Source organism: Camelus dromedarius, chromosome 3 (genome assembly GCF_036321535.1).
Source record: "Camelus dromedarius isolate mCamDro1 chromosome 3, mCamDro1.pat, whole genome shotgun sequence".
NCBI classification, from domain to species: Eukaryota; Metazoa; Chordata; class Mammalia; order Artiodactyla; family Camelidae; genus Camelus; species Camelus dromedarius.
In genome coordinates this window covers 79,148,418-79,174,225 of record NC_087438.1, presented here as the reverse complement: position 1 = coordinate 79,174,225, position 25,808 = coordinate 79,148,418, and the positions used below count along the sequence as shown (strand labels likewise).

The 25,808-nt window shown below is 35.2% G+C and overlaps 2 protein-coding genes across 4 annotated transcripts in view; both read left to right on the top strand.

Moving 5' to 3' along the window:
• Window positions 1-7,879, top strand: part of CCDC112 (coiled-coil domain containing 112) — a 28,133-nt gene extending 20,254 nt beyond the window's left edge. For all 3 annotated transcript variants that reach the window (XM_064483265.1, XM_031448845.2, XM_064483273.1), the window contains 5 exons: window positions 133-523; window positions 3,566-3,979; window positions 5,208-5,303; window positions 6,025-6,143; window positions 6,346-7,879. In XM_064483265.1, the coding sequence (XP_064339335.1) occupies window positions 133-523; window positions 3,566-3,979; window positions 5,208-5,303; window positions 6,025-6,143; window positions 6,346-6,376 (1,051 nt within the window). In that variant the 3' untranslated portion in view covers window positions 6,377-7,879. The remainder of the gene's footprint in view (window positions 1-132; window positions 524-3,565; window positions 3,980-5,207; window positions 5,304-6,024; window positions 6,144-6,345) is intronic.
• Window positions 7,880-9,426: 1,547 nt separating this feature from the next.
• Window positions 9,427-25,808, top strand: part of PGGT1B (protein geranylgeranyltransferase type I subunit beta) — a 43,667-nt gene continuing 27,285 nt past the window's right edge. Inside the window, exons 1-2 of the mRNA XM_010987502.3 lie at window positions 9,427-10,022; window positions 14,445-14,563. Coding sequence (XP_010985804.1) covers window positions 9,883-10,022; window positions 14,445-14,563 — 259 coding nt within the window. The 5' untranslated portion in view covers window positions 9,427-9,882. The remainder of the gene's footprint in view (window positions 10,023-14,444; window positions 14,564-25,808) is intronic.

The following is a 25,808-nucleotide window of genomic DNA, read 5'->3' as shown; positions in this document are numbered from 1 at the left end:
TAAATGTTAATAATGTTAAGTGGAGAAGATGACATGAAATGAGTCAGGAATAATAAAATTTGAGTCAAAAATGAACAGTTAATATGGATTGGTTTGTAAATTACCATTCAAACTTTATTTTTAAAATTTTAGCTATGAAGAGCTTATTAAAGAAGAGAAAACAACTAATAATGAGTTGAGTGCCATATCAAGAAAAATTGACACATGGGCTTTAGGTAATTCAGAAACAGAGAAAGCTTTCAGAGCAATGTCAAGCAAAGTTCCTGTAGACAAAGTAACCCCAAGTACTCTTCCAGAAGAAGTGGTAGATTTTGAAAAATTCCTTCAGCAATCAGGAGGGCGACAAGGAGGCTGGGATGATTATGATCACCAGAACTTTGTAAAGGTGAGAAACAAGCATAAAGGGAAGCCAGCATTTATGGGAGAAGTTCTAGAACACCTTCCTGGAAGAACACAGGATGAAGTTCAACAGCACGAAAAGTGGTATCAAAAATTTCTGGCCCTAGAAGAAAGAAAAAAAGAGGTAATAATAATTATCATAGCTATCATTTGTTGTACGTTTGTGTTCTCGGACTGTGCTAAACTCTTTAACGTGTGTTACTAACTGTACAACAACCCCATGAGGTTTTGTGTTTTTTTTCAGTATTGAAGTTTTCCTTTTTTTAATTTAAAAAAAAAATTTTAAGATTTTTTTTATTGAGTTATAGTCATTTTACAATGTTACACTTTTTCTTCCACCATAAGAGGGTGAAACAGTCTTTGAGAAGTTAAGTAATTTTGGTGGAACTACAGTTGGACATCTTTAAGCCCAAACATATCTACCCCAAGAAATAATACAGTGGGTCAGAAAACTTCTGCCTGTGCAACACTTCCTCTCTGCCCACTGGAGGTGTAGGAAATTCACATCTACTCAGGCTTTTGGTAAAGCAAAGCCCACATTGTTTCCAACAGAAAATAAAGAGACAGTAGGAAAAACTCCTTTGACTCAGAAGTTTCTTTGAGTTTTGAAACTTCAGCCTCATTGCTTATTTTAAAAGACTCAAAATTTTGGCCATTCCAGAGAAGAAAGTAACTCTTTTATTGTAGCAAATACCTTAAAAAGCTTCATTTTCACAAAAATATTATTCTGGCTCTAATTTAGAGCAGGATTTCTCAATGTTGGCATTGTTGACTATTTGGGCTGATAATTTTTTACTGTAGGGGCTGTCCTGTGCATTGTAAGATGGTTGGCAGGATCCTTGGCCTCCACCCATGAGATGCTAGTAGCACCCCCTTAATTGTGATTATCAAAAATATGTACAGACATTGCCAGATGTCCCCTGGAGGGCAAGAATTACCCCATGTTGATAACCAGGAGTTTAGATAGTCTAAGTCTGAGTCACTTTTTTGTAGCCTTCGCTTAGATAAACTTCAACTCAGTTGGTTTAACCAGAAAGGTATGACAGTTCACCAAACATACCTAAGGAGCATTAAAGAAATACTTGATTCCATGTGTAGTCTAAAGTTTTAGGGGAGGTAGCTGGTGTTTGTTCTTGTTGCTATTGTTTTTCTACAAAATAAGCTGAATGTTCAGAAGGTTGACTTTTGAAACTTTAAGAAAAATTTTTGAAATGTTAAGTCATTTTTAAAAACTCAAAATATCAAGCTATTAAGAATTATTTGGGCTTCTTTCCTAGGATACTGAAAATGTGGGGTCCATGGACCAAGCGAGGTGGTCTGTGGACCAGCAAAATCAGCACTTATTAGACTTTAGCAGGCCCCAACCCCAGAACTAATCCAAATTCTGGAGATAGGGCCCTGAAATCTGTGTTTAAACAAGTCCCCTAGGTTATTCTGTTAACAGGCTAAAAGTTTGAGGTCCACCTCTCTAGGGAAAAGGAAGACACAGTGCTTCTTGTAATAAAGGTAAACTACTGGATTCCAGCTTTCTCTTCTTGTTCCCACCACTCTGTTTCCTGATAACTGATGATTGACTGGATGTAGCAGGGGGTGGGAAGGGGTGTGACAGGGGAGGTGCCATTTACTGAAGTAGGACATGCTGGAGGGGAAGAGGGAAGTTTGGGGGGAAAGCATCAGGAATGCAGTTTTAAATCTGTTGAGTTTAAAATGTGGAGTAGGAAATTTACCATTTTTATCTCCCACTTTCTTAAATATATCCTGTGTTTTTCCTAAATGAACATACTTATTTTCAGACATGCCATGACCTCTCTGGCCCAAGGACCCTTGCTTATCTCGTTCTTGCTTTCCGGAACCTCCATTCTTTCTTCCCCCCTCCACTGCCAGCCTGCCCAAATCTGCCCAGATCAGATGCTACTTCTTTCTTATCTACTAAAACATAAACAGGCCCCTCAGAATCTCCCTAGCACTTTGTTTCTACATCTTGTGTGATGTGCAATGGCATATTCTATATTATAATATTTATGGACATACCTTATCTCACCTGGAGCAGAGCTGCTCAGAGCTGGCCCACAGAGTGGATGTCAGTTTGCAAACTATTTCTGGTCTTCAGTGAGATAATGTGATCACACCAGAATCAGCTACCCAGTAAACACACTGTTTAGTTCAGGTGACTGTTTTTTCACAGAAAATTTTCTCATTGAAGGAAGCAGTACATTGATTTACATTCTGGCATGAATTCCTGACATGGTGGACCAGTACCTTGAAAAGCACCATACTAGACGGCGTTCAGTATTGTTTCAATCATCTGTAGTTCCTATCACATTGTGTTGCATATAGTACACATACCATAAGGATTTATTTAATGAAAATGAATGATATACCGTAAGGAAAGATAAGGAAATGATTTCCCAACTTGAGGGAAAAGTAATTCAGTGGATGTGTCCTGTATGGCATAGAGAAGCCTGCTAGGCTTGTAAATAATCTTTATATACTCATATATGAAGATACGAAGCTATTTTACTTTTTCTTTTTTTCACACTTATGAAGCACTATGTGCCAGGCACTGACTCATTTCATCTTCACAACACTATTCGAGAATTGCTACTTTCCACTTACGGATGAGCAAAATAGGGACAAAGACATTTAGTGACTCATCCGAGGTCACACCTGGTAAATGACAAGGCCAGGATTTGGTCCCAAATACCTGGCTTCAGAGCAGTGTGCTCTCAACTACCCCACTTTCAATTCTTCTGATATTTGACCAGAAATAGGTGACTCAGAAGGGATTCTAAGCCTAGAAGGAAGATTTGGAAACATGAAATGATCAGAGGAAAGGAGTATTTCCTCAGAACACAAATGAAGGCAGTGAAGGAGAGGAGGCTACTTCATGAGGTGAAGTCCTTGTGTACCTTGGGATTAAGAGAGGAAGAGAAAGGCCAAAGGAATAAACTATTATGCAGTGTTTTAAAAGATATATTAAATATTTTGCAAACAGAAGTGGAAAAAATTCCATTGGTTAAAAAAAGAACCAAAAACACTTTAAAACGTAAGCAACCTGCGTCCTGCAATCAGTATTCTTTCTAGAAAGATGGATTTGGGGTTGTATTTTAAAATGTTTCAGGTTATTAAAAATATGTTCTCTTCCTCTCTTTTCTTAACCACTTAGTCTATTCAGAATTGGAAAACCAAAAAGCAGCAAAAAAAGGAGGAAATTTTCAAATTAAAGGAAAAGGCGGAGAACATACCTATGCTTTTTCATAATAAACAGGAGGACAATCAAAAGCAAAAGGAAGAACAAAGGAAGAAGCAGAAATTGGCAGTTGAAGCTTGGAAAAAACAGAAAAGTATAGAAATGTCAATGAAATATGCTTCCCAGTTAAAAGAAGAGGAAGAGAAGGAGAAAAAGCAGCAGAAAGAGCGCCAACGCCAGTGTAAACTAAAATTGCTGCTAGAAAATTACACCCAGCAGAAGAAAGAACAGGAAGAATTTTTGAGACTTGAAAAGGAGATAAGGGAAAAGACAGAAAAGGCAGAAAAAAGGAAAACTGCTGCTGATGAAATTTCCAGATTTCAAGAAAGAGTGAGTAAACACGTTTCCTAAATAACTTTTCAATGCTCCACATGGATGTATTACTCCCAGCTTCAGTTCAGCAAAAATTGAGTGCTTCTGATATATCAGGCCTGGACTGAGCATTAGTGTAGCAAAATAAGTAGGCCATGTTCCCTGATTCCTAGTAGATTATAGTCTGGGAAAGACTGGTGTGCAAATCGGGGACTGCGGTATAATAGGTAAACAGTGGTGGTGATTGTGTTTTGGACAGAGAACTTTTGAAGGTGATATGCAAAGCAGGAAGCTTCCCATAGCTGTGCGTGTCAGACAGGAGGTGAGGCTTGAGTCTTGAAGGAGGAAAAGGGGGAAGGAGCGGGGCAGTCTCTCCTAGGAGAGGGAACAGCATGAATGGGCAGCTTGGAGGAGTGTAACAGTGTGGTTTGCGGGGGAAACTGTAAACACTCAGTATTCTCAGTATCAAGTGGGAGATGGGAACCAGCATGGAAAGGCAGCCATAGGCCAGGCCATGAATGTGCTGTCTTCTCTGACAAACTGGCTGGCTTTTCCCCATCGGTGATTCCCTTACTTGTTCACTGTCTCCCTGCCATGATGTAAGATCCATGAAGGCAGAGGTTTTGTCCTTTTTGTTCATCCTTGTACCCTAGGGTCTAGGACATCGTAGGTACTCAACATACACTTAAAGGAATCAAAGTTCTTGAGTACAAATGAGAGGTAACTATTATGAATTGTCTTATGCATCAGAATACATAGAAGCAACAGTCATAAAGCAAAAAATAAGAGACGTACAAAGAAAAATAATAGGCAAAAACACATTAATAGTGGAATTCTCTGGTCTATATATAAAGACAAAAGATCCACTCCCCAAAAACGCAAGAGGTCACATAATAAAAGCCCAAGGAAAGAAAAAAATCTGTAAAACAGAAAATTTAATATATCTAAAACCAGACGTATCTTCATTGATAAGTGAAAATAGGTAACTCACCCATTCAAAGAAAAGAAGTTTTAGATTGAGCCATAAAATAAAACAAGAAACACTTAAAACAAAGTCATTCAGAAAAGATGTGCATGTATTACTTATATTCAGAGAAACTAAAGCTCTTAGCTTTTATTGGAAAAAGTTGATACTAAAACAGTATTGATATTTAAGATAATTTAACTTGTAGGCAACTAAACTTTGAAACAGTCTAGCTAATCTTACTTTCTTAATGTTATCTTTTTGTTGGTATTTATCTTCTAGGATTTACATAAACTTGAATTGAAAATTCTAGATAGACAATCAAAGGAGGATGAAAAGGCAGAAAAACAAAGAAAATTGGCAAAATTAAAAGAAAAGGTACTCTGTACTGAGATTAATTTATTTTCACTGTTATTATGGTAACTCATTGATTTGTAAGGATACAGAAATAAATTCCATTTTCTTTATATCCATCTCCTTTATTTCATACCTATTTACTTATATATTACAAAAAATAACTTGGTACAACTTAAGCAACTATTGTTTGAATTCTAACATTTTGCATTATAAGCACCTCATTTTCTTTTACCCTAAATTACTTCTTTCTTCCTACTCTTCATTCCTTTCTTCATTCTTCCTAGGTAGCCTGTTTCAGACCTATGGCAGCTATCAGAGCATTGTTCAATCTCATTGGTGATACAGATACTGGTGACTCTCATGAATAAAACAGAGGACTTACTGGTGGTTATTATCTTAAATTTATTATCTGGCTATACCACTGTCATCCTTTGCTACACTACATTTCCCTCATAACAGAAATAGAAAAGAAACAGAACAACAGTGGAAGCAGAATAAAATAATTAACTAGAAAAATAAACTGAATTAACAGTTTTATAATAGACTGATGTAGTCCAAATTTTATTTTAGCTATATGAGCACAATTAGAAGTTTACTGAAGAGGTTATTAACACTTCATTTTGTTTAGCTAATATCAAGTATTTTTCTTAAAACTGCTTCCTGTTACTAAGGACCTTACTCACGAGTACGAACTTAATAGTTCGTATAAATTAACTGGCACTCATTTTACTTGTGATTACAGGTTGAAAACAATGTTAGGAGAGATCCCTCTAGGCTTTACAAACCTACTAAAGGTTGGGAAGAACGGACCAGAAAGATAGGACCAGCAGGCTCTGGGCCACTTCTGCGTATCCCACATAGGTAAAAAGGGCTTAGAATGGTGTTCATTCTAGAGTAATTTAATAAGCTGCATGTTTTTATTTTATGCAATTTCTGTATGTATATATCTTATAATAAAAACTTGGTAAAGCAAATCTATATACTTTTTAAAAGTTAACATTTAATTAAGACTTTTAAAACATTTCCTATATATTGATAATTGCTTTTCTCTTCTTCTCCTTAGGGCTATTCCAACCTGGAGACAAGGAGTTTAGTAAAGAATATGGGATAATGAAATTGGTGTTCAGTTGATAAGAATGTTTGCACATTCAGTTAAACAAGGAGAGAGTGACTAACCGTGTTCTTTAAATATCGCTAGCCTAGTCAGATTGACTATTGTGTCATATGTGAATTGACAAGTATGAAGTTCCATGTGGCTTTGTCACTAGTATTTCCTGTTTATACTAAGAGGGTATTTAATGTATAAGTTGGCCTGTTATTGATGTAAAAGTTCTCTGAATAAGTTTATGTTAGAAATATTTCATTTAAACAGAACATTTCAAAGATACTTTGTTTTTGTCATGGCATAGCAAAAGAAACTAACACAATCATAGAATGACATTTTTAAATGAAAATTTTATTATAACTTGGAGCTAAATTAGCTTGAGTAAAGTGGAAAGTTTTTTTTGAGTTATGAAATAAGTTAGTACTTTTTCTAAGTTAAACAAATGGGTAATTTGTCAGTTACTACACTTTTGTCTAACAAATATTTTGTATTTGTTTCAAGCATGCTTTGTTTTATATAGAGAATATTTATTTTAAAAATATGCCTCTCACCTCATATATACCCTATTATTTGTATTATTGATATAATCTTTTTGGTTTCCTTCAGCTATTTCAAATTTCCTTTGAGCCCTTCTGGACTTCACATATTTATAAAATCTTCGTGTCTTCCACATCTTCCTGGCTCAGCAGTTTTCTTTTCTGCTCTGTTTGTCCCAAAATATGAACATTCTCTGTTTTGAAACATCATCTGAAATAAGCTGGCTTTAGAATCCTGATTTCTCTTGGTGGTGTTTAAAATGTTTTAAAATTGCTGGACTACTATATTTGGTCAAAAGAATCAATTTTAAAATTTCCAAACTTCTGTAAAGAAAAACACCATTTAACCTAATTTGACTTTACTTTTCATATTAAAAAATCTTAATTCCTGAGTTTAATTAGTTCCCATCTTATAGAAAAGTTATTATATACATAATAAATAAAAGAAACTCATTTCTTATGATTTTTAGTGTATCTTTAATTGTAATTTGATGTATTTGGGTCAAATGACTCAGGTATTAATCTACTATGAGTAGTGGTCAAAACCTTTTCTTACTTTATGGTTATTATTCAAAGTAGATGGCTTCCAAATTTTGGAAAATAAATTCTTATTATACAATTTTGGGTGCAAAATGAGAGAATTAACATAAAACATTCTTAATCAGGAATGCCCATGTTATTTGTTGTACTTGTTCTTCTTAGCTTTTTTAAATGATTTGAGGCAGTTTATAAATATAGAACAGGACAAGGGAATTTAAAAACAGAACTGAACAGCTACAAGACACAGAAAGTAAAAGTTTATTTATGCATTGCTTTCTAACTTGTTGCTTTTTGTTGTATACAAATGCAGCTTTCAGTTTCCTGAATCTAAGGTAAGCCTACTGGGTGATGTGATTCTTACGGCTTTTTGTTTATTTTTTGTTTGGTTTGTTAATAAAAGAAAGTATGAAAGTGAAGACACCAGTCCTTCTACCTGAATCTAAAATAAATGAGGAATATATCATATGATCCTTTGTATAAAGAACATAGAATAAACATAAACATAATAATGTCTTCAGTTACAAGCTCTTAGAATAGATGTCAAATAAATATTATACTGGATTAAAAAGTATATTGATAAGAAATTTAGGAAAAACACTAAAGGAAAAATGTTACAAAGCACCCATAATTCCACTACCCTAAGGTAACTTTTTCCAAAAGTATACCTACATATTTTTAAGTTGCTAGTCTTAGAGTACATTTTAAATACCATACTATAATTGCTTCTGTATGTTTCTATATAATTGAAATATTATCATTTAATGGCTAAATAATATTCAGTTTTACAGATGCTCTATCATTCCTACACTTTGAAGACTTGTGCTGTTTACACTTCTTAGCTAGTAATTGTAATAATTTTATGTCTGAGTTAGATTCTGTCATGCATATGTGAAAAATCTTGTACTGTAAAAGTCACCCATAAAAAGGTGGGTGATTACTTACCTAGGAAGTGTTTTATCTCTGAATGAGTTCACCATAGAAGTATTTGCTCCAGATTTGGGTCAGACTGCTGGTTCTTGAACTAAGAATCAGATGAAATATTTGGCTTCCCCTTAAGCGCCAGGCTGAATAGGGAATGTGTTTCTGAGCTAGAGTGGGCAGTGTTGATTCTAGTAAGTTATATGTATGTAATATGGCTTCACCTTGAACATCTTCACACATTGGGTGGTCCATATGTATAAGTGAGAGACAAAGATCTTCATTGTAATAATAGAGTGAAAACTTATCTGGACTGGGCATAACTAAAGGGCAAGGACTGTGGCTTCCATACTTATAGGGAAGCGCCAAGGACACCCTTCTGCCCATACTTGGCAGTTTGTTATCACAATATTTGTTACATGCAGGAGTACCTGTGAATAATCGGTTACTGGTAGCTAACATTTTGCAAGGTGCTTTGGATTGGTGAATTAGGGTAACTCCAGCCCGTATGGTACTTTTTTTAGGAATACATTTTCTAAGAAAGCTAACAATTAAAATTATGCCCCAGACTTCTGTTCGTTAACTATGAAAACCTAGTTCAAGCCTGATCCTTGGGTGGATTTTTCCCTCAAGACTGCCTGGAGCACTTTAAAAAGGAATAGTATATGGTTGAAACAATTTAAATCCCTCTTTTTGAAAAAGCAGCCTGAAGCATGTTATTTCTTTCTTTTTTTTAGCATACATATAGTTGGAGAATATGTTGAGTTTATTTGGTGTTGCAAATGGATGACACATGACTCAGAGTAAAATCTTTGACTTGTAGAATAAAATACAACCCCTTACAGGCGAATTGAATAGAGAGAGAGAGAGAGAGATAGAGAGATAGAGAGAGAGAGCGAGAGAGAGAGCGAGCGAGCGAGCGAGAGCGCAAAGGACTAGGAACGTCTCTAAACTTTTGTAGTGTCAATAATTATTTAATAAGCATTTAGTTATCCCCATAACCAAATAATTTGATTTGTAGGTTTAATTTCTTTATCTATTCAGCTTAAAACTGTGGCCTTCCAAAAATGAGTCTGTTGGCAAATTTATACTGACCCATCCCTGTTTTTATATATACCATCTTCATGTTCTTTAGGGCCGTTTTCTCAAAGCGAACTTGAAGGTATTGACCTTGCAGTTCTTCCCTAACATCGAACGAGGATGAAAGTTCTGGAAGGATTTGTGGATCTGTGAGCTGATTTTACAAGGCTTGCGAGGTGTTTCCAAACCTTCGGGACTTAAGAGTAGAAAAGGCGGGGTGGTGCGCTACCTAGGGATATATCACAGGGAGAAAGCGCCGCGTTAAGACCTTCGGTTGAGAGTGTGTAGTTTAATCACCGCCTGCGGCAGCGACGGGGGCAAGCCCCCTCCCCACCTGCCACCCCAGCGGCGCTTCTCGGGTTTCCTTGGTGCCGCGCGCCAATTGCTTCCGGGTCGCGGCGGACGTCGTTTCCGTAGCAGCATGGCGGCCACAGAGGACGAGCGGCTGGCGGGGATCGCTGAGGGAGAGCGGCTGGATTTCCTGCGGGACCGGCACGTGCGGTTCTTCCAGCGCTGCCTCCAGGTCTTGCCAGAGCGCTACTCTTCGCTGGAGACCAGCAGGTAACCGGTGGCCACAGTCCGCGGGGCCGACACGGGACCCGGCCCCCGGGAAGGGCGGTGCGGAACCTGACGGCTAAGTGGGCGCCCGCGGAGAGGTGCGCCGCCGCCCACCCAGCACTGCCTCTTCTCCTGGGCCCGCCTGCGGTCACCCTCATTCCCCCGAGCTCCGGGAGAGGGCTGCGGGGAGCTCTAAGTCGAGGGCTTTTGGAATCTCCAGTTTCTGCCCTTTTCACTTCCCATTTTTTCCTGTCAAGCTGGAGCTTCCTTTTTACCCCTTCACCAAACCTGAGTCACTTGGCCTCACTTCCGAATATGAAAGGAAAAAACAAAGCGTTTGTCATCGTATTTACATAAATAGCATCACTAATACTTCCTTGTCCTCCATAAAGTCATCAACTTCTAATTAGATGCCTGTGTGGTGTTTGATGTGTAGGTACGGCAGAGAGCCTCTAAAGCTTGGATAGATAGGAACTTTCCAGGAATTGTAAATCTAGTACAGGATTGACTAAGGAGGTGCAGTGTTGCTTGAAGCAGGCTGTTAAAGTTTATTTGCAGTAGCCTTGTGAGTTGAAGTTGGCTGAGGACTTAGATCTGGCAGAGGCTAAGAAACTGTGAATTAGTCATTCAGAGTAAAAGTCTGGGGCTGAGAATAACGAAAGGAGGAGGCGATCTTTGCTCTGCATCGCTGTGTTTGAAGTGAGGCTCCACAACTGTGGTGGAGTGGATTGGAAGAAGAGAGCAAGTTGGTTTTACTCTTATCTGTTTCCGTATTTTCTCAACTGAGTGGAGAATTTTGAACACTGCGTGGCAGGGTCAGTTTTGGAAGTTTCATAGATTACTTCTGCATACATGGTCAAGAAATATTTATTTTGATAGGTGCTGGAGGACAGCTGAACAAGGCAAGCAGGCAGTTTCAATAGGGCAGGTTCCTAACCCGGATTTCCTTAGGCCTTCCCTAATCATCCTTTCCAAAAGAGGCTACTTCCAGTTACCACCTAAAATTATATATTTATTGGTTTGTTTGTTTAATATCTTTCTTTCACACTAAATTGTAAACTTCATGAAAACAAGTTTTTGTCTTGTTTACCTTGATAACACCAGGGCTGCCTCATCCAATTTGGTAGCCACTAGCCACATTCGGTTATTAAATTTTGTTAGTTAAAATTAAATCAGATTAAAAAGCCACTTCCTCTGTTTACCGTAGCTACCACATTTCAAGTGCTCAGTCACCACATTGGCCAGTGACTTTTGTTTTTATTTTAACATTTCCGGCATCTCAGAAAGTCCTACGAGACAGCATTGCACTAGAACCTTGAGTAGTATCTGGCAAAAGAGAGGGCAATAGGTGTATATTTGTTGAATAATGTAAGCTGAGCCCTGATGGAGGAACAGAACTTTTGGTAAAGGAAGAGTGAAGCGTCGTTAATATTCCTTTCTCCATCGGTATTGATTGACTAGCAGAGCCCATATCTAGACCTCAGATAACATTTCTAAAACTCAGCCCATTGATTGTAATGATATGAGATGTTTAGAAATCTACTGATAAATCACACTTATGTCTTATGAGGATTAATTTTATGTGCATTTAAAGCATTTGAATTAAAAAATCATCCGATTTTGATTGTTAAACAGTTGAACTTCGCTTGTAGCTATCAGTATAGGTCTGTGGTTGCATTTTCAAAAGGCCTCTGTGTTTGGTCTATTCTTCAAAATTCAGCAAGGACAAAACCATACAGACTAATGAGTGTTGGCAGTAAACTGTAATCCTGCCCATAGCATAAGTAGAACAGCAAAACTTGTCTGATTAAACAGTTAATTTAAGAGTTGATTTAATAACTTTTGTATAATCTTAGGATATATACCAGACATAGTATATTAGATAATAGATATATAATATCACAGTGTACTAGTTAAGAGATATTAATTATATTTGTTTATGCCTCCTGTTTGTCACTTAAGTATGTTTTATCATTTTTGTTATTTTATGGCTTAATAATCACATTTAACCTGTACATATAACCTGTACATATCAGTTTTTGTAGTAGTTTCTTAAAATTTTTCATCTTTTCTTTTTCCTGGTTCACAGTCTTTATTTTTCTTAGTTCAGCATTAAGTTTTTTTGTGGTGTATATGATTCATAATTGACTTTCAGGTGCTTGTGAAGAAGCTCCAACTTTTTAAGCAAAGGTGACTAGTCACAAAATTTTTATTAATACCAGAGTTTTAAGATGAAACAATGTGTTGACTAAGTCATCATTCTTATCTAGTATTATAGTTCGGTTCCACAAGCATTTATTGAGGGCCTGCCACGTGTCTCGGTGTCATGATACAATATTAAATTGATGATTCAGGTATTCCTGTGTTCTTTTTACTGATAGATACGCAGCAGCTGACTCTTAGGAAGGCTAATATTGAACTAGACGTTTAGACACTTACTTTCTGGCCCACCATTTTGGCAAAATCATTCTATTTCCCTGTTTCTTTTAGCCTGACCAATAGAAATTATTTTTATTTTTCTAATAGCAATTGCATTATGAAAATTTAAAAAGTATTGTTTGTTGCTTCACTCAAGGTTTTTCTTTTATATTAACTTCTGAAAAATGATGGTTACTAGTTAACTCAAGTGAATATAGATCTTGGATTGTGAGCTTTTGTCAGTTAACAGGTTTCTTTTCAGGGGCGGTTCAGATCCTTTTTTTTTTTTGGTTATATGATATTGTTGCCATTTGTGTTTGGGTAATAGGCATTAGAGGCAGACCTTATCTCATGAAACATAATTATCACCAAGAGCTGTGATTTTTCAGATGTGCCCACTGTATTGTGTAGAAATTTTCCGTATGTCTAAAGTATCGTTTTGTTTTTGAGAAGACTCGTTGAGGGAGTGGTGGAGGTTGCCAACCAATGAAAAAACCTGTGGTGTAAGACTGTGATTGTTACTCCTGTCCCTTCAAATCAGGGAAAATACCAATAATAATAGCTTCCATTTAGTTAGTGCTTGCTTGTGAGCAAGTAAGCACAATAACTGTGTGAGGTTTAATAGTTTACAGATAAGGAAGACGACTTAGAAAAGACTTAGAAAAGGTTAGGTAACCTGCCTAGATTACATATGACTGGAAATTGGCCAGCCTAGGATTTGAAGCTAGTTTATTTGCCTGCAAGTCTGAGCTCTGAACTACTGCTTCCCACATAAAGGGAGGTTCCACTGCCCTTAATTTATTCCTGATCTTATCCAGATAAATCACTTCCCTAATTCAAGTGGATTTCAGTGGGTTGTTAGAATTAAATTGAGATAATACAAGAGAAACTTCCCAGCTCGGTGTCTTATACATCGCGATAGTCTCTCACTGTAAGTTTCTCAAAGTATATTGTTCTTGGGTGTACCAGTATCTCATTTGTTTTAGTTTTTGCCCTTAAGCTTTTTTTGGAATTAAATTGCTCTCGGATTTCTCCTAAAGTTGGTGATACCATTCTAGATGTATAGGAAAGCAGTTAATTATATACAGTGGTTGCCTTAGGGCATTAAGGCTTAATTATGTCTTGGAATCTCTGTTAAAAAGGTTACACAATGTGTCAAGTGGCTCTGCTAGAAGATTTTAGACCAGATAATTTAAAGTCTTAATTTATCAGTATTAGTGAAGGAATTACGAGAATACGAAAGTGAGATAACCATGCTGAATCAAATAACATTGTAGAATGAATCCCAACAGGAAAGAGATTATATGTAACAAATTCTTTATATGAAAAGCAGTCACTAAAGGGACTAGTTTTTATATGAATGCAAAACACTTAAGATTTCTGGTTTAGTGTACAATCTTGGAGGGGAAGGGTATTTGCTTTATAGTATTCCGTTTTATCAAAGAATGTTCCTCTCTGGGAAAATGGGAGTTGAAATGCAAATGCATTTGCACTTTTTAAAGTTTTCCTTATTTCCCAAAATTCCTTATAAGTTTTTTCCAAGGGGTCATATTTGTAAACAAATTTGAATAATGATAGATTTATTCTAACATCTTTAAGAATTAAGCACCAGCTATATGCATGAGTGCTTGGCAAATCAGTGAAAATTGAGATTTTTATATATTTTCCAGTCTTTTGGCCTTATTTGTATTGATTAGGGGCAGGAAATTCTCTTTTTTAAATCTACTTTTAACCTTCAGGTTGCTCATACACTGGCTTCAGTGGATTCATGTATACTTCAGATGAGAAGGATTGATTTCTTAACCCTTAAATGTCCCTTTGTTAAAAATTAAAACAAAGGTTTGATTGATAATATTAAACTGTAAGAATAAGTTGTGTTTTTTGGCTTTTGCAAGTTGGGAGTGTTGTTTGAATTATTGTAAAATTAGAATGAATTTATTTTTTTCTGAACAAGAAAGACTTCATTGTTTTTATAGTTAAGATGAAATTTTATATTTTTTCTTTTAGGTTGACTATTGCATTTTTTGCACTCTCCGGACTAGATATGTTGGACTCCTTAGACGTGGTGAACAAAGATGATATAATAGAGTGGATTTACTCCCTGCAGGTCCTTCCCACAGAAGACAGTGAGTGAGTTTTTAACATTTTATTTTTAGTGTGACTAGTTACACCTGGCATAACATGTGTTGGTCTAGGAAATCTTAGTATTTATTTATAAATAATAGCATGTTTTATTCATCTGTGTTTTCCTTGTCATACAACACTCCCCTTGTATGCAAACACAATACTGACCAAGTCTAATCATTAATCTCTGGAGAAAACAGTTTAGAGATGGGGTTAGATAGAGATTCACAGTTCTGCACCCTGCTGTGTTGTGCACTTCCGTGTTGATGAGTGCTTGTTGATTACTTCCGTTCCGTATTTATGTTTGATCACTTTTGTAGCATTCACTCAATTTTTCATTCCCAACCATTCTTTTTGTCTCTTCAGTAGAAAAACTCTTTGCTGTTAAAAAGTTTCATTTCTGTCTCCTGGTCATTTTCCCTCTAATGTTTCATTAGCATTTCTTTAATAGTTTCTTTGAGCTTTTACTTATACTTAAGAAATTTTTATACTTCTTAAAACTTTATACATCTTGATCAATTAAACACATTTTCAAAATTCATAAATTATTGATCAACTAAATACACACAAATTTTATAAACTCTTATTCACTCCATTAAGTGTAAAGTACTTAATATCGATTTAACTTATAGATGTTAAAAATTCTAACCTTAAATTGAATTAGATCAAGCAAATAAGCTCCCAGAAAATCATGCTGTTTTTATCTTTGGTTACCACTTGCCTTTCTTTTAATAGTCAGCATTTATAAATTAACTGTGTGTTTCATTGGTTGGACTAATCATATATAAATCTCACCTGGATGAACTTTGGGGAAATAATAAGCTAAAGCTTTATTTAGAAAGAAAGAAAGAGCTTTGGTCCAGTAGCAGATGCTATTGGACATACTTGATGGCTTTTTACTTTATTTTTCTTCAAGTTTGCATTATTTGTTTCTATATAATTTTAAAAATCTATGCTTGTTGATAATGAAGCGTTTTTAACTAGATCTATCAGAATTTTAATACATAGATATCTTACCACTTTTCACCTGCTATATGTGATATACCGGTCAGTACTTACAGAGTCTAACATTTTGGCGAGTAGGAATTACTGAATGTTCTGCTAAGAGTATTTTGCTAAACCTGTAGAGAAGAGCCGTTATGGTCCTCATTCTTAGGAACTTGTGGCTGAGGTGAGGTCACAGTCTAGTCACCTGCAAAGTGGCAGTAATTTGTGTTTTCCCTTTTTCTCAGGATTTTTTTTTCCACTAGTTTAGGTAAAAGTCTGGGGTTTTTTTTTAACTTAGATATTAAACAGGTGTAAGGTAGTTTTATTAGTTTTGTTTGTTTACTAAAAATACATGTCCTAATCAAATTATACGCTGGAGTTTCTTAAATATATTTCACCTAGTACAGATAGGAAATCATACACTGTGGTACATAGGAAATCTGTAAGTTTTTTGCTAAAATACATTTTGTATTACTTTTATAAGTTATTTACAATACTTATTTCCTTAGAATAAAGTAGCTATTGTCTCTCTAGAAAAGTAGAGACCATTGCATTTTAATGAAAGAACTTATGCTATAGGTTACGGTTACCAGAACACTAGTCTTTCTTACATTTTTATCCACTTTTAAGGACTGTTTGCTGGCTCCATGTTTGATCTAATTAATACTCATATTCTTTTTAAAGCCTTCTTTTCTCATTGTTTGATTTTTTTATTGTGAGAGATTTGTTGACTGTTATCTAAACTTTCATATTATCCCTAATAATTGTGTTTGCTACATGCTCACTAGAAGGGCCAAAATGAAAATGAGAATGTCGTACAACTACAGCTGTTATTTTACAACTCCTCTTTGGCAGTATTTACTAAAACTGAGCATATGTATATTCTGTGACCCAGCAGTTCTACTCCCTAGTATGTACGTACCCAACAGAATTGAAAGCATGTCTTCACCAAAAGATGGGTACTAGAATGTTCACAGCAGTATTTTTCACAAGAGTCCATAAGTAGGAATATGCACACTACCCATCATTAGTGTAATAGGTGTTAGATGTAATGATATAAGTGTAGTGTAAATGATATATTCGAATTCACACAATGGAATACTATACAGTAACGGGGAAGAACAATCTAGTCTTATATGCAAAAATTTGGTTGAATGTCACAAACATGTTTTGAGATAAGAAGTATGTAGTGTATTTTTCCATTTATACAAAGTTGAAAAGTAGGTAAAACCAATCTGAGCTTTTAGGGAGTGACAAGAAGTAATTAGGATGGGCTTCTAGGGTGCTGGTAAGTACTTTTTCTTGATCTGAGTGCTGGTTATACAGGTGAGTTTACTTTGCAAAAGTTCATTGAGCTGTTTATTACTCTCTGATGAAAGTTTAAAAAAATTTTTTGAATTAGAGTTCGTACTTACCATCTGTTTAGAGATTCATCAGAATTCTCTTTCCCATTGTACTTTTGAACTCCATGGACTTCATTGGATTGAAGCCCATTGCTAATTTTTAATTTTTTCAGTCATTGAAGGTTAACTGTTGCTTAAAATATTTTTGCTTACATCTGAATTGTAAACTTCTGGAGGGCAGGGAATGCGTCTCTTACATTTCTTTTTCTTTCGGTGCCTAAAGCATTGCTGTGTATCAGCAGTTGTTGGACTGCTAAATCACCTGTACCTTTTCCTACTTTACTGTTCCTCTTTTCTATATTTACACATTTAGCCTAGAGCATCCTCTGGCTCCTCAAATATTTTCTCATTCATAAGGCATTGGCAGACTGCATAGAATATACTTTCTAAAACTCATAGCTCTGTATTTGTCCTAGTTTGTGATATCACATAAAATCTTAGGGAATTTAAAAATCTTAAAATGTTAAACAAAACCCAGAGACCATAAAGGAAAAGATTGGTAGATTTGAATGAATAAATATTTTTAAATGTTATGTAGGTAAGTGACAGACTTGGAAGAAATTATGCCAATATACATAATAGGCAAAATATAACTATCCAGATTATAAGGAATTATTAAAGATTGAGAAAAAATGACAAGGTTTATGAATAGGTAGTTCACAGAGAAGTATAGTCATAAATACATGAAAAGAGAATTAACCAATTCTAGAAATAGGGAGCTAAAATAGAAATAAGGATGTTACATTGTTTTTTACCTAACACATCAATTTAGGAAAAAGCTTTTAAAAGCTGGTAAGTATATGAGGGAAAGAGCACTTTCTTTTGATGGAAGTGAAAATTATTGTAATCTTTGGAAGGGCATTTTAGAAGTATAATTTTTAACCCTCACATATTCTCATGTGTGTTTTAGTTAGTTGAATAATGGCCCCTAAAATGTATGTCCACCCAGAACCTCAGAATATGACCATATTTGGAATTAGGGCTTAAGGTAATTAAGGTAAGGTGTAATTAAGGTAAGGATCTCACAATCAGTGACTGGTATCCTTACAAGAGAAGGGAGAGGGAGATATGAGACCCAAAGGGGAAGGCCATGTGAAGACAAAGGCAGAGATTAGAGTGATGGGTCAGCACGATAAGGAACACCAGGATTGCCCACAGCCACTAGAAACTAAGAGAGGGACATGAAATGGATTTTCCCTCAGAGCCTCCAGAAGGAACTAGCCCTAATAACAGCTTGATTTTGGACTTCTGGGCTCCAGAACTATAAGAAAATCAATTTCTGTTGTTTAAAGTTACCAGGTTTGTGGTAAGTTCTTACTAATCTCAGGAGACTAATAGATGTGCACAAAAAACTGTATAGAGGAATGTTTGTTTTGACATTGTTTGTTATCATGACAAATTAGGAACAAAATAGATATTCAGCAAAAGTGAAACAGTTAAATAAACTATGATCTAGTAAAGAGTTCTGTGCAGTAGTAAAGTGATTGAGATCTATGTATGTACTGACATGAAACTGCTCATCATATATAGTTAAATGATAAATACCAACATGTACAGGGGTGTTTTGTTTTAGTAATCTATGAACATCAGTGTTTAGGAAGAACATTCATAGGGAGTCTTTATGAAGGAGGAAGATGGGACCAGAGGTAGGGGATGGCAGGATAAGATACTTCAGTTTTATTCTAGTATATGCATTGTTTAAATACTTAAAATAAATCTTTCCCTATTAAAAAATTCAAGTCCAAAAAATCTGTAACTTAACCTCTCTTCAAAGCACAACAAAAATAATTAAAAACTAAACCTACTTATACACAGATATTAATATTTTATAATTTTCAGAGCATTGTCAGATACATCAAGTTTGTGCCTTCTTCTGAAGGGGAAAGTGAGAGGCAGAGTGATTAAGAGACCTACCTGAGGCCACACACAGATTTTAAACAGTAGAGTCAGACTGAAATCTCTGGCTTCTGACTCCAAGTCCCAGTGCTGCTTTACTGTAGAAGTATATGGGGTCCCTAGTGGAGACTATCATGTGTGGCACTTAAAGTACCTTGTGAATATTTAATCACAATTAACCCTGGCCTTCCATTTAATTCCAGGGTTGTAAAGAACCTAGTAGTATCCTAGTAATAAACGTGTGGTTAGAGCATTGGAGGATTGGGAGCCCTTCTCATCAACATCAGGAAGTAGTTAGGAAACACAAAGGATCTGGCTGGGAGTTTATGTTACCCTCTCTTATCAGGGGCACAACTGGAGAACTTTGGAGCTAAAACCAAACCAACAATATTATAGTCCATCATTTTACAAGTTAGGATATTAAGATCCAGAGAGAGTTATAATTTGTTCACAGTAATATAGCTAGTTAGTGCTGGAGGCAAAATTAGAATAGTTTTCTGTTTCTTATTTTCAATTTTTCTAATACTGATCCAATGAAATAGGTGCTCTATTATCATGTATGTTTTTCTATGATATGGTTTTTTTTTCATGAGAGCTCTGAGGCTGTTTTCTGGGTCTAAAGGAAAATAAATCTGGTATCTGTTCTTTAAGAGCTTATAGAACATTAGTATTAAGTGTTTGGAAATGTAGATAAGGTGGTTTAATATTAAAAGGTAAAATGTTAAATGATTTTATTTTTTAGTAGATTTCTTTTCAGTAAGATTGCTGCATTTTTAAAATAACATGCTAAAAAACTTAAGTATAGTTTCATGTGACTAAATTGAGCATGTTGCAAATTTTAGAAATTATAGAGCACCTGTTTGGGAAGCATTGTGGATCAAGAATTTTTTGCAAAGATAATTTCACAGTGGTTGGTCGGTCCCCAGCTGCCACTAGTCACATGTCTGGTAGGCTGTACCACAGATCTTTTCACAGTCCAACTGCGATTCTGAATTTTCAGTTTACTATTTTGTTGGATGAAACAGTATTGAATTTCTAATTTCTGTGGAAAAAAGTCTCTTACCACCTTCTGTTTAATTGATCTAGGTCTTATTCTAAAACTAATATGTTAAATTTAGAAAATAGATATAAAAAGACATTTTTAAACTATAGAATATTTTATTTACCTTGTTTCCCGACATCCTGAAACAAGGAGTTGTGTAAAGTGTGTCCTTTTACTAGGAAACCTTGTGTTTCTTGAGACCTGTGAAGGATTATTTCTATAGCTGTAAAATATAAATATCCATTTTTTACATAAAAAATTACCATATTCCTCACTTGAATTCTGTTGCTCAGTGCAAAAATCTAACTTTCAGAATGAGGATTAGAAAGTTAAGACATTACCAAGTCGAGTTTTGAATTATATCTAAGCAGCATGACCACCATTAATAGTGTGGCGATATTTTAGCCAAAGAGCTGTTCTTTTGTTTTGTTTTGTTTTTTATTGAAGTATAGTCAGTTACAATGTGTCAATTTCTGGTGTACAGCATAATATCCCAGTCGTGCATACATATACATATATTCATTTTCATTAAAGTTTGTTACAAGATATTGAATATAGTTCCCTGTGCTATACAGAAGAAAATTTTTTCCTGTATTTTCGTATATAGTAGTTTGCAAATCTCAAACTCCCAGATTTATCCCTTCCCACCCGCCCCCCTCCCCACCGGTAAGCATAAGATTGTTTACTGTTTCTGTGATTCTTGTTTCTCTTTTGTAGATGAGTTCATTAGTGTCCTCTTTTTTTCTTTCTGTTTTTTATTTTTTAGATTCCACATATAAGTGATATCATATGACATTTTTCTTTCTTTCTGGCTTACTTCACTTAGAATGACGATCTCCATGTCCATCCATGTCGCTGCAAATGGCATCATTATTTTATTATTTTTTATGGCTGAGTAGTATCCCATTGTATAAATATACCACAGCTTCTTTATCCAGTCATCTGTTGGTGGACATTTAGGTTACTTCCGTGTCTTGCCTATTGTTTATAGTGTTGCTATGAACATTGGGGTGCATGTATCTTTTCACATTAGAGTTCCCTCCAGATATAAGCCCAGGATTGGGATTGCTGGATCACATGATAAGTCTATTTTTAATTTTTTTTAGGAATCTCCATACTGTTTTCCATAATGGCTGCACCAGACTACGTTCCTACCAACAGTGTAGGAGGGTTTCCTTTTCTCCACACCCTCTCCAACATTTATTGTTTGTGGATTTTGAATGATGGCCATTCTGACTGGTGTGAGATTTGGTTTTGGTTTGCATTTCTCTGATAATTAGCGATACTGAACATTTTTCATATGCCTATTGACCATTTGTATTTGTCTTCATTGGAGAATTGCTTGTTTAGGTCTTCTGCCCATTTTTGGATTGGGTTGTTTTTCTTTTTTCTTATTAAGTTGTATGAGCTGTTCATATATTCTGGAAATTAAGCCTTTGTCAGTCGCATCATTTGCAAATATTTTCTTCTTTTCCATAGGTGGTTGTTTTATTTATGGTTTCCTTTGCTGTGCAAAAGCTTATAAGTTTCATTAGGTCCCATTTGTTTATTTTTGCTTTTATTTCTATTGCCTGGGTAGAAATTTGCCCTAGGAGAACATTTATTAGAAGCAGTACAATTTTTAATGTATTTTTATCTTTCACAATAAAATTTTCTCTCAAAAGAGGGGAAATACATACCTTTCTTCCTATGAAAAGTAAAAGTTAACTGCTAATAAAAATCTTTTTAAACTCTCATTGAAGTTTTACATTCCATTGGCTTATAACGATTTTCTCTGTTTTTTAGAAATATCTAAATGCACTGTCTTTATGATGCTTGACATGTAGATGGTGTTTATTATGAGTTTAATAGTAAAATCGTAAGTTGTAAAGTGAGATATGACCCAGTCATCAGGCAGGAGTCAGCTTTATAGCTTAACAGTTGTCTTTCAGGTGCAGGCATGCAGGTAAAGGGATTGTTTTCCTTATAGTTGATAGCTAAACACATTATATTGTCTAGTAACACATCACTCTACATACTCACGTGTATATATATTACATTCGTGTACATATTCCCATTTTTGCCGCTTCTCCTTTTCTTTCTATCTGCCGTGTTTCATTTTTTATGTAACCTGAGTTTTTATGAAATACAGGTGTCTAAACTACTATATAACAAGATAAACTAGTTTGACTTTATGGATGCATTCACTGAATCAGTGGTTCTCGATCAGACAGGGATTGTTTTTCTTTCTAATATTTGATTTTTCAAGCCCTACTCTGAGGGTTTTGATTTGGGCCAGGGTTAAGACACAAAACCATCTATATTTTTCCCCACTATACTTGATTCTTTTGGTCAGTCAGACCACACTTTGTTTGCCTTGTTACTACTGAATAGGAACACTAGATGGTGCTATTTAATAACTGCCAAAGAAGTTTAAACTTTACCCTGAATATGCATCCAGTTGTAAATTTGGAATAAATTGCATGTTTATACTTTAATAATTATCATGAATAAGTAAGCTTACCAGAATCATAAAGGAATGCACACAATAGCAGACAGATCTTGACAGAAACCAGAAAGAATTACCTCGTGAATTTTTTAAGATGACAATATGTACTCCTTTTTGAAAAGGGAAGGAAAGGCATTTTTTTTTATTTTAAAGAAACTTTCATTGATAAATTGTAACAGAAGCTGTTTATTTCCTCCTATTTCACTTTTGATAAAACGATTTTAAATGATTACTGTTTATTTAAGCCATAGTCACTGTGGTGAACACAATCTAAACATGACCTTTAATCTTTACAAGAACGCTGCTAGACATTGCTTGCAATATATTACTGTTCCTAGTTCAAAAATGGAGGAAACCAGCTCATAGAGGTTGTTACCTGTCTATGGAACCCAGTGCTAGTAAGAATAGAATCTTGAGTTTGATTCCAAGTGTCCATGTGGCAGTTTTCTAACCTTTTATGGTATTTTTAAGCATCAGTATTCTTGCTACTTTTCAGAAAAGTTAGTAGTTTAAGTAATATAAAAACATAGAAATGAGCAAATAGAAATATCATTCATTCATTTATTTCTAAGGAAATAATTTCGTTCAGAAACATATCTATCAAACCCTTACTACATATCAGCTTCTGTATAAAACACCTGGCAGAATTCTCTAACTTAGTAGAGGCTCCAGAAAAGCTTCCTAAGGGAAGTATAAACTCAGACCTAAAACATGGAATCAGAGCTTTCTTCCATCAAAAGTAGAAACAGGATTTGATTTTCATAGAGAACCATCAGCAAGTCAGTAGCTTGAAAGGCTATAAAAAGCTATAAAAAGGCAATCCTAAGGAAAAAAGAAACTGATTTCAAAAATTTAAGTCACAATAGGAAAACATTTTAGGCATCAGATGGAATAGAGAACCTAGGAAAATATTACTTGACATTACCCCTCCCCCAATTAAAGAGAGATTAAAACAAGCAACTATAAAAGGATAAAGGCATCCATGGCTTGGTAAGGAAGGAATAATGTATTTTTAGATTTTACAAGTACAATATTACATCCAGTTTGGAATATGGAAGGGGGTATTAGGCAGAATTTTAAAGATGTCCCCCCTACCCCCACCAGAGTTCCTGTTACCTGGTTATTCAATCAAAAACTAATCTAGTTACTACATATTTTGCAGATGAAGTTAAGATACTAATTAGCTGGCCTTAAAATATGGAGATTACGTATGGGTGTTATATATACAGACCCAGTGTAATCGTAATAGAGAAGAAGGCAGAAGAGTTAGTCAGAAATGCAGTGTAAAAGGGCAAAAGAGAGGTGCTGCAGAAGGGGAAGCCAGAGATAGTCTAAGCATGAGAAGGATATGAGCACCATTGCTGATTCTGAGATACAAGGGCCCAGATGCAAAAAACGGCAAGCGCGACCTTAAGTGCTAAGGGGTTCCCCCAGCCAAGAACTAGCAAAGGAATGGAGACCTTAGTCCCCAACTACAAGGAACCTGATTCTGCCAGACAACCTGAATGAACTTGGAGGCAGATTGTTCCCCAGGCCTCCAGTAAGGAATGTTGCCCTACCAACACTTTAATTTGAGCCTAGTGAGACCTGCCTTAGTCTTCTGACCTTACAGAACTGTGAGATAATAAATGGGGTATTATTTTAACTCACTAAGTTTGTGGTAATTTGTGATGACAACGATGACTAATTCCGAAAACAAAAGTCACCTTTATTTGTGTCATCGCACACAATATTATTTTATTTATTCCTTTCCAGGCTTTGACGATAAGCACACTTTGCTTGATTATAAACATAGTGCACATATATTTTGTATCCTACTTTTTCGCCTAACTTGATCAAATACATTTCTGTATATTACTACATAGTTTTCCCTATTGACTACTTTTAATAGCAATATCATGTTCCTTTGAATAGCTATAGTGTATTATATGTAACCTGGTGGACTTTAGTGTCACTTCACAATTTTTATTTTCATAATACTATAGCGAGTGTTTTTGTGCATATGACCATCTCATACTTGAAGGTCCTGGAGTAGATTTTCAGGTGCATCATTACCAAGTCAAAGAGTGTGAGCCTTTTCATAACTCATTATACATTGGCAAGTCTTAATAAATAACTTACCAATTTAAGAGTATTGAGCAAAGGTAAGAGAACCATGTTCATCAAAATCATTATCACTATTAGATAGTATTCTTTTAAAAAAATTTTTTTTCGGTTAATAGGGTGAAGATGCTTGGTGGAGAGTTTTAAATTTAGGAGTAAAGTTTCCTAAATTACTCATAGAATTAATATATAGGCTGCTACTCTAAGTATTTCAGGGGATATAAAGCTGAGTAGCATACAGTGCCTATTTGGAGAAAAATAAGAGTGAATACCAGTTATTAGTCAGGGACCAGTCATAAGAAATAGGAAGTTAGCTCCTCACATCGGAGCCTATTTTTAAAGCAACTTGATTTTTTTAATAGCATGTACGGTCTGTTGGTACGACATTCCTACCTTCTGTATCTATCATGCTGATTTTATAATAGTTCTCAAAACCATAATTATTTTCTTACTGTGGGTATAACTTTCTTCATTTATATTTTTAAATTTTTTTCCAGCTTTTTTGAGATATTATTGACATGTAGCATATGTAAGTTTAAGGTGTACAGCATGGTTATTTGATACACGTATATATTGTAAACTGCTTACCACAATAAGAATAGTTAAAACTCGCATTCTCCTCACATAATTTCCTCTTTGTGTGTGTGTATGTAAGGGGGGGGGGGATAACATTTAAGGTCTACTGCCTTAACAACTTCTAAGTATACAATACAATATTGTTAACTATATTCCCCATGCTGTACATATATTAGATCCCCAGAACTTACTCATCCTATAGTTAAAAGTTTGTACCGTTTGGCCAGCATCTTCCCACCCTGCTCTGTGCCAGCCCAGATAACCACTATTCTACTCTCTATTTCTATGAGTTCAGCTTTTTTAGATTGCACTTATAAGTAAGAACTTAGACTATATGTCTTTGGCTTATTTCACATAGTATAATGCTCAGGGCTCATCCACATTGTTATGAAAGACAGGACCTCCTTTTTGATGGCTGACTGATATTCCCTTGTGTCTATGTGTATGTATATGTGTGTGACATATATATGACATTATATATATATATATATATATGTCATATATGTATATGACATATATATATATATATATATATATATATATCTCACATTTTCTCTATCCATTCATCCATTGTTGGACACTTAGGTTGTTTTCTTGTCTTGGCTGTTGTGAATAATGCTGCAGTGAACATGGGAGTACATATATCTCTTTGAGATAATGATGTCATTTTCTTTGGATATATACCCAAAAGTAAAATTACGGGATCATATGGTAGTTCTATTTTTAATTTTTTGAGAAACTTCCATAGTGTT